At 45.1% G+C, this 9,263-nt stretch overlaps 3 protein-coding genes across 3 annotated transcripts; 1 reads left to right on the forward strand and 2 right to left on the reverse strand.

Moving 5' to 3' along the window:
- Positions 1 to 1,510: 1,510 nt before the first annotated feature.
- On the reverse strand, positions 1,511 to 2,380 carry Pmar_PMAR024148 (hypothetical protein; the record flags this gene model as incomplete). The annotated part of the gene is made up of 1 exon (XM_002777262.1): positions 1,511 to 2,380. One exon carries the CDS (start codon positions 2,378 to 2,380, stop codon positions 1,511 to 1,513), a length of 870 nt encoding a protein of 289 aa, XP_002777308.1.
- Positions 2,381 to 3,905: 1,525 nt separating this feature from the next.
- Pmar_PMAR024149 (hypothetical protein) lies at positions 3,906 to 4,577 on the forward strand (the record flags this gene model as incomplete). The annotated part of the gene is made up of 2 exons (XM_002777263.1): positions 3,906 to 4,148; positions 4,311 to 4,577. 2 exons carry the CDS (start codon positions 3,906 to 3,908, stop codon positions 4,575 to 4,577), a joined length of 510 nt encoding a protein of 169 aa, XP_002777309.1.
- Positions 4,578 to 5,271: 694 nt separating this feature from the next.
- On the reverse strand, positions 5,272 to 7,801 carry Pmar_PMAR024150 (hypothetical protein). Its single transcript, XM_002777264.1, has 10 exons — positions 7,662 to 7,801; positions 7,486 to 7,599; positions 7,370 to 7,443; positions 6,565 to 6,706; positions 6,166 to 6,220; positions 6,014 to 6,120; positions 5,910 to 5,969; positions 5,763 to 5,867; positions 5,676 to 5,718; positions 5,272 to 5,422 (listed from the first exon to the last, which is right to left on the reverse strand). Exons 1-10 carry the CDS (start codon positions 7,773 to 7,775, stop codon positions 5,376 to 5,378), a joined length of 861 nt encoding a protein of 286 aa, XP_002777310.1. The 5' UTR covers positions 7,776 to 7,801; the 3' UTR covers positions 5,272 to 5,375.
- Positions 7,802 to 9,263: the final 1,462 nt, after the last annotated feature.

Below are 9,263 nucleotides of genomic sequence, written 5' to 3' on the forward strand. Positions count from 1 at the left end.
GACAGGGACAGACAAAGGAACCCGAGCAACTGAAATTCATGAAATCCTACACGACCGGCCAGACTTACTGAAGCCTTTCAGTGAGACAGACCAGAAGCGCACCCAAACACTATGCAGTGAGCTGTACAAATTTCGAAGTCGGTTAGGAGAGTTATGCACTAGCGGCCATGGGATGATTTCCGTTACATTTGACACATATCTTCGCGAATGCGTAACTACGATAACACAATAGCTCTCGCCCGCCTTTAGGTCGGTCCGCATTTGGGAGATCGTCATAATTTGGTTGTGTACTTGTTTCCATGTCGTGACTAGAGCATTCTTGTCATCTTGGCAGCCTGCTCATTATCTCTGGGTTTGGTTGCGCATGGGATTAACTCAGCGTCAATGATGACGAATAAGGCTCAATTGAGGTCAGTTTTCCCATGGGCCCGGGTTTCAGCCAGTGCCAATTGACTAGGGACTAAGTTGAACGCACCAGATGCGTTTCCTCAGGTGGGAATGGATCGATAACGAAAATGAGTATTTAAGAATAAGGTGTGCTACATCGGAACCAAGGTGTGCTTTTTTGTTTTCCTCTAACTATCCATCGCGTCTTATTTCAGCCTAACCCAGAGATGGTATTGGTAAATTGCGGCAGTATGATCGCGAGACAATATACAGGACCATGTGAGGGTTTTACTATCCGACTCTCTTACAGATCCATGCCGAACACCTGTAGTGTCCCGATGATTCAACTCGACTAGTGATAAACGCCTACAGCGGTGGTTGGGCGGAGCTCCACAGCTTCCGAGAATCGGCAAATGGAGCTCCGCAATGGTATGCCTATCCTGGGATTATTCCCCTCTCGATACAATCAATTCCTTCAGCTGGGGCAGCTATGCCATCTCTAGATAAGCTGCAGTACAATGAGCTCCGCAAGCGTATCTGGCCGGAATAACGCTTTCGTCGGGTCGTCTTATACAACTCCGACTACACTGGGTGACACGGATAACCTGTTCGCAAGGCCAATCCCATTCAGGGGCAGATATGCCAACCCTGGCTTCGTGTTCATTCACAACGCCAAGCTGACGCCGATCAAGCCCTGGGAATCCCTGGAACGATGGCTGCTATCGGGTCGAATTGATGTTCTCATCTTGACTGTTTGTATTAGAGCATATCTGAAGGTGGCATAACTGCCCCACCTCGAGAAATTGGCCATACCGAGACATATGATGTGGTAGCACAGCCATTGCAACTGGAAATATCGATCTTGCTGAGGCATATCTCGCCGTGGCATAGCTGCCCCAGCCAGGGAATTTCACCATACTGACTCAGTATGCTGACTCAGTATATATCACTGTGATCAACACGACTCAAAGTCTATAGATGAAATAAAAAATCAACTTTCACATCACTGCGGTCTGACCTCAGAGACAAACGTCTCATCAATTACAGAGTTTCAATAGATATGACATCCAAGAATAAGTCGCGGCCTGCGACTCCACAATCCATATCTTCTAATATGAGGCAACTAGCATCTGGTGATAGTAGTGGTGAAGACATTGACTAGCTCAACGTAGACACCTTCCTCGGTGTAGAGAGCGTATAAGCTCGAATCCAACTCATCAAGCAACGCTGCTAAAGCCTCATCCGGATTAGTAAACACAATTTCATAGCCGTCCAAATAGTATTCGGCAGTGAACGTCTGACCACCAACGAATAGAGTAACCGCACCCGAAACCTCGGGGGTGACTTTAATGGGGCCGAGAGGAGTCTCACCACACCAGTCTCCAGCTAGATCTTCGTTGGTTGGATAGTCCACGGGCTCAGCGGTAGTCTCAGGGACATCAGTGGGCTCAACGGTGGTCTCAGGGAGATCAGTGGGCTTAACGGTGGTCTCAGGAACATCAGTAGGCTCAATCGTGGTCTCAGGGATAACAGTGGTCTCAATGGGAGCAATCTCACACTGATAAGGCTCCCCAACACACTCCTCATCAATAGGGTTGAAGCAGAGGCTACCATCCTCCTTGACGATGATACCAAAACAGACTGGGGGATCCTGCCAAGTCTTACAATAAGTACCCCACTTCGACTCCTTGCATCCTTCGATGCTACTACAAACATCATCGCAAGTAGTAACAGGATATTCAGCACACTGGACCGGCTCTAGTGCAGAGTCGTCGCAATCGGTAGCTTCACCACCGGGTTGATAACACTTGGACTCTCCCTTGTGGTAGAGACCAAAGCATAGACCGTTATCCTTGCAGTATGACTGATCACAACCAGCAGTCTGAGTGCACATCTCCTCGCAGTAGTTCCCAGTCGGCAAAGTATCCTCCGAAACCGTATTAGAGAAACCTACAACACCTCTAGCGATGGCAGCGAGAACAACAACGCGCATTTAAGATAGGAAGGAACACGAGCAACTAAATGCATGAAGATGCTCTGAGCAGCACAAACCATTAACGAAAAGTAACGAGAATTCATTGGTATCGAGCGACTTAGTAAGGTACACTTTTGCAGCACTCATGAATATCTTGAGCAACACAAACCACACAAATGGTGCGACGAGTTGTACAAATTGCAGAGTATGGTGTGACATTTTATGGCGACTGATGTCTAAGGAAATGATGGAAGTGGAAGTTATAACCGCAACACAACGAGAGTCGGCCTCTGAAGGGTTAATAATAGCCTGTGAGCGAATACCACACCGTCCGCAAGACTTTGTAATCCCAAATTGCCCTCTCGGCAATCTCTGCTATGCTAAATGATGAGCGTTATTGCGTCCCTTCTCCACATGAGATATATAGCAGAGTAAACCTTCACAATGCCGATACACGTACTGCGCTGGTCTATCAGTGAACACTCATACGTCAGTCATGCATTAACCTGCATGTTTGACCGATTCATTGATCAGAGGGCATGTATTGAGACACTCACAGTGGACGTGATTCGGTCGGTATGTCTGCGTGTCAATAACTCAACCAGAGATGCTTTGAGAAAAACTTCGGTAACCATGCACAAAAATGGGGCAGATATGCCGCCCGAGAATCGCTTTACTGAGATCAATCTCCCAAAGGTGGGGCAGTTATGCCACCGAGCATTTGCCTAGATGAGACCAATATCTCACAGGGGGGCAGCTATGCCGCCCAAGATTTGCTTCACTGAGATCAATCTTTCAAGGTGGGGCAACTATGCCACCCAAGATTGGCCTTAGTGAGATCAATCTCACAAGGCGGAGCAAGTAGGCCACTCGAGATTTACCTTAATGAGATCAATCTCTCAGGACGGGGCAGCTATGCCAGCAAAAAGATGTGCCTGAGTGAAATTAATCTCTCAAGGCGGGGAGGCTATGCTACCCAAGATTCGCCCTAGTTGAAGCTCGCAAGCGACGGGGCAGTTATGCCACTTCGGCAGGATCAAACTCTCCATCAGGGGCAACTATGCCACAGCTACCCGATGATTATCCAAGATACTGTGTCACTAAACTGGTTAATTGACTGATAAAGGCAAACCCAGATTGACGATTGAAAGCATAAAACATGGGATAGAACGAAATTGATCCTCTTTGGAATACTATCAAGGATGGCCCTGACCATAGCACTACGATCACATCATGCCGTAGCAAAAAAAGAGACAAAAAAAGACTCGTGGCCACCATTAAAGTTGAATAACCAAAGTCGGTTCCTCGATTAGGGTTTCTTTCACTCGAAAAACGCAGTATCGATGGGAAACTGCTTCACATGTGGCACATAACTCCTCGTTGAGGTTTTGCGATTGACGCGGCGAAAATGCAGAATATGAATCACTTCGCTCCGCCGAAAGCGCATCTCTGTTGACGCCCCGATTCCCATCAACAATCTTCACCGTCTCAGACGACTATCTAAATGCCGCGTCACAAACCGACTCATAAAAGGTTCACCATCATGGGGCCAGCGCCCCCCATCCCCTTCACTGAGGGCTCCGACGAGGAAGACGAACCGCCATCAGCTCCCGAGCTCATTCAGGCCACTGAACAGCTCAAGCTGATGGCGCTCGAAAGCTCCGACCGTCACGAACGCCGCATCACCTGTGAGCTCCTCAGATCTGCACTGTTGGACATGATAGGGTCCGGGGACATCAAAGGGACAGTTGATCTCAGTCGCCTTCTTGCCGATGACGAAGACGATGTGAGTCGGGAATTGCTCAGTGTGCTAGAGGCTCAATTGACCATCAGGAATTCCTACTTTGTGATGGTCAGAGCAAATCGTAGCTACGGAAGTAGCCATTAGTATTTCGTGACGCGTGACGGAATGTCGTGAACTAACTCACTTATCGTCCTCCGTGCTCAGACCCTCAGCAAGTTAAGTGACATGGTCGCCTACCGCATAGAGACCTACGCTGAGCTCCTCTGCATGAGATATGATTTAGGCAAGCCATTAATAAAAGTTCATCCCGAAAACGTCCTCCTTGAAAACGGCATTCTCATGACAGTAGACTACAGTGAACACCCCCACTTCAAGAAGGCCGCCCAACAACAACTGGCGAGAGTCGCCGGTGCCACCGCAGGCTACCGTGGGACTCGGGCCACCTACGTTGGAGGCGCTTCCTTCTCGTAAAGGGCTCATTGAACTCCTTGTCAATTCTGTACCGTCACAGCTTGGAACCGCCAAGTACTGTTCGTCCCTCTTGTATTCGACATTAATTGCCTTGTCCTTATAACCAGTTGATCGCAACAATGCGCATTTTGGTGATATGATAGCGTTCAGTTTTGTCACACTCTCTCTCGGTTGGCAATGAAATTAGCTACATCGAGTCAACGATGGCGATTGATCGATCGTTGTAATTCACAACAGCTCTTTTCCCAAAAGTTTAAATGATTAGAAATTAACGCCAAGTACAAGACTTTGTGGAAGCTTATTCAACATAATAAATGAATATATAAAGACCCTAGCGCTAAGACTCGCATAGGGCTAGTAAATGTTATAGGTGTCTAAACAAGGGATGAAAAGACACAATGCACAACAACTCCTTTTGCATGAAAATGGATGATAATCATCATGGTCATCATACTCTCGCTAGTGTTATGTGGGAGATTCACAAAAGCGTAATCTTGGGAATTGTAGACACTGTCTACCCAACTCAACCGAGCTGTGCTCACATCGATACTGCTCAACTCATTCATAATGCTACTGTTATGTTCTACAACTACACTCGCTGCAATGTGACAGTGTAGACGATCATTTCAATGAAGAGTTCATCAGGAGGAGACGCGCTCGCCCATAACTGTACACAAATCAACGTGGTGTTTTTATTAATAAAAGTGGCTTACAAGCCTCTAGTGATTACATCAACTAATGATATGGAATAGCGATAAACCATATCGCCAACTTGTCAGAACGAAATAATATCAATACTCAAATACGGGGATACGCATCACCACTAACTGCTTGATTGTGTGTACCTTATCGAGACAAAACTCCATACCACTCCATTCGCAATTCATGTGAAAACCTCATTCAAATGCTTGTTGCGATAAGACGAACATCATGGTCTGCATTCAAGTGAGTGAAAACACTTCATCCTTTCTGATTATAGGATTTACACAGGAGTGTGAGGAAATCAATAAGCGTTTTCACCAGCAGACATATTTTACCACATTGATCAATTGCATGTATTATAGTCAACACAGTAGTTTCATCACTCAATCAACCCACCTGCAACACTCCCTGGTTGATTTTCTCCCAACAGAACAGGTGCCTAGCACGCAAACTCCTAAGCATTTCTCACACATGCAATCCTACCGAAGGGTTCTGTGGTCCCTCTGAGACCAACAACGACGCCGTTGGCTGATCACTCGCAGGCGCCGCTACGGGAGGCCCGAGGATGACGTTAGCTGGCTGATAAGCCTGAGAGAAGTCTTCTTTATGATGAACACTATGAAGTCGTACATTGCGGTTAGTGCTCGGCTCAGTTACCAGATAGATAGGCGCATAAGGATCCACACCGCGCTGAACACCATCGTAAATGTACCGGACCCTTTAGCACGGCTCACCTCCATCCAATCAGCACAGCTCTTGACAACCCATACAAAATACAGCTTCAGGAGAACCCCAAAAATTTCCATGATGATGAACACCGTGGAGAGGACGAATGTTACGACTGATAGAATGCGTCGGGCTTGAACGACTCGGATGGAAGACTCACTCTTAATGAGCGCCTCCTCGTCAACTTCTGGAGGATCCTCGTGGTGTTTTTTGGCCTACATATAGTTGCATGAGGGAACCAACGCCATCTTGGTATAAGTTTACTCCAATGCCAAGATGTAAGCTCTGGCGTGTAATCACAATTATCCATATATAGCGATATCACGAAATCAAATCGAGTAAAATTGCAAGAATGACGACCGAAACGGAGGGAGATCAAAAGGAGACATCGCATGCGACCAGGAGTTCATCCAGAAACCTATAATGTTTCCGAGGGAACTCATTTTGAACTTTCCGCGTGGCTAGTAACACATTCTTCAAACATTCTCATCACTGTTATCAAACCCTGGAGAACGTTATCCCTCAAAGTTGAATGTGTCACTGCATGCGACCTGCTCACCTCCTCTCGCATCTGTTCAAGGACAGCGTCAATGAACTCCCGTGCTAGACGGGGAATAATCACAAGCAACCAGATAGAGAGGGCGATTGACAGAGCCACTTCCATAGCGCGGATCATGGCATACTGGCGAACTAGTCTTGACCTGCCGGGTTTACAGTGAAACGGAACTCAGTAGTGGTGACGAGTTATTAAATCAGCATCAACGTGGAAATTAGACATCTGCGAAAATTCGACTCAACTTGATGCGTCATTTCCGCTTCAACCTTAACCGAGGGAAGAGCGACTTCGTCGAAACGTAGGCTAGTGAAACAATAAAACTTATGTGTACAGTATATGCAATGTATATCCAGCATAGAAACACGTAGTACTTCACAACGCACCGTGTATAGCGGGCTTATACCCGTTGAACGTGAAAAGGCATCTACGTAAAAACACTATGTGAAGTGCATTGTAAACTATTCACGAACTACACCGGACAATTCACTCCATATGAAGTGAAACACGGGCTATTATAAGTGTAAGTAGCGTGTCTGTATAGTTAATTCTACTCATACAGCTATATAAGTGTATATAAGTATACAGAAATGAGACCGGAATACTTTAACCTGAGTAATAAAGACGTGCTTTACACATCGTGCTTCTTTACGTACTTGACATGAGTGTACTTGTAAATAGTATACGTCCTTGGATATTACTACTACCCCTAGTGCCTCTCCGAAAATAGTTAATGATTTTTCAAATATCTCGCGCTATTACTTCAGCGCGAGATACAATACGATAAGACGCGCAACATTGATACACTCACTTTCCCTTGGAGACTCCTCGTAATGCCACTATAGCAGACACGAAGAACAGGAGAACTGTCACGTTGCCGATGGACTGAACGATAGGAGATGGAAACAACTTGACCAAGTGACTTACATTAAGAACGTTGATGACGTGATCAAGCTTAGGGAGATCAAGAGGAGTGTCGGAGGAATACTCGACGCCCATATAGGTCCAAGTTGAATGCTGATGAGTCTCGACTTGGCTGATCTGAGAATCTTAGGTTCATCTACGAAAGATACAAAACAGGTCCGGAAGTGGCCCACCATTACAGATGTGAGGGAAATGATAGTGGAAACTCCGAGGAGAATGTCGATTATTGCGAGTGTTTTCACACCGGTCTTCAGAGAGCAACCACAGCAGCAACTCGTAAGCGAATTCACCATATGATTATCTTTCTATAATAACAACTACAATAATAAAACTAGTATGGAATTCTCCGATATAAAAATGATGTCGTAATAACCTCAAATGCATCCTGGGGTTGCTAGCACACTTGATGACGGTTACAAATATACAATGGCGAGCGAAGGATACTATTGAAGATACGAATAACGCACACAGAAGATATTACTATAAAGAAGGTAGTAGCTCGATAAACGTTCCATATATGACTAGTATGATCTACCATAACAAACATGTGCTTGGAAAAATAGATTAATAATCACACTAGGTCAATAGTAGTAATATACACATCTAGCTTTACGAAATAAGCCCCCGCTGGGTTTGATAACAATAGGAAAAATGTTCCTAGTGTGATGATGACATTTACATTTACATTCACAAACTGTTCGAAGAATGTATTCCTAGCCACATGTAAATTAGAGAATGAGTTCCTTCCCGGGAACATCATAGGCTGCTAGAAGATGCACTGATACATATCATCAGCATCATACAAAGTAAAGTCGGTGGAAGCCTCAGAGCAGTAAGACGTGATAATGCAATCTTGCATTGCTCCTTATTAAGGACCATCAAAATGGTCAAGGTCTAAAACACCGATGAGCTCAACAGTGACATGGTTTCCTCTGCACGCACGCACACACACAGAGGTAATTCACGTCGTCATCTCACACACAAAGTATATCTGAAAAAACACCAATTTCACAACAGATATAGAAAATCAAGTCGGCGAAGGACAGACTCCTTCCAGATGTCAATTATCATCTCAAATCAACCCGCTGAAACGAAAAGCTTTCAATTCTTCTCCCCGAATCTTCGTGTGGGATTGCGCATGCGTGCAACTTTTGTGTTGAGGAAATGCAAGATTGCAAGATTTAATCTTGATACAAATTCTACTGTGCATTCCACGACTCTGGCAGCGCTCTCAACACTCGGGAGAGGTGTAGTGAGCACGCCGCTGATCTGTTCTCAGCATTTTTATGATAATCATTGCAGTCGGGGAAAATGCGGAGCTTCAGTGTGTGTGTAGATGTAGGGGTAAATTACGACAAAATCCAAGGAGGCTTGTCGCTCGCTCTCAGCAGTTCGGGTTTCTGGTTGCCTTTCATTACAGCTTTTACCCGTATAATAGCTCGGGTTTCGGGTTTACCCTACCCCCTGAGATGAAGTCATAAAAAGTGATTTGAAATATGTTCGCTTTCCTCAGCTGCTGAGCTCAATAGTTTCCTTACTTATCGTAGGAGTTTGCATACGAATTGGGAAAATATATAAATATCATATAAAATAATATATACATATCAATATCGTATAATATAAAATATATATATACTAAAAATGTACAGAAACTAACGAAATTTCCCCAAATTTTTTGCGCAAATCCCATCACTTTTTTCCCACCAAAATTTTTGAGGCTTTCTTTCTTCAAAAAATAAATTTTGGTGGTATTCGCGATTAAACGTTGAGGGTTTAAAATA

Source organism: Perkinsus marinus (genome assembly GCF_000006405.1).
Source record: "Perkinsus marinus ATCC 50983 genomic scaffold scf_1104296952136, whole genome shotgun sequence".
Classification (NCBI taxonomy): domain Eukaryota; phylum Perkinsozoa; order Perkinsida; family Perkinsidae; genus Perkinsus; species Perkinsus marinus.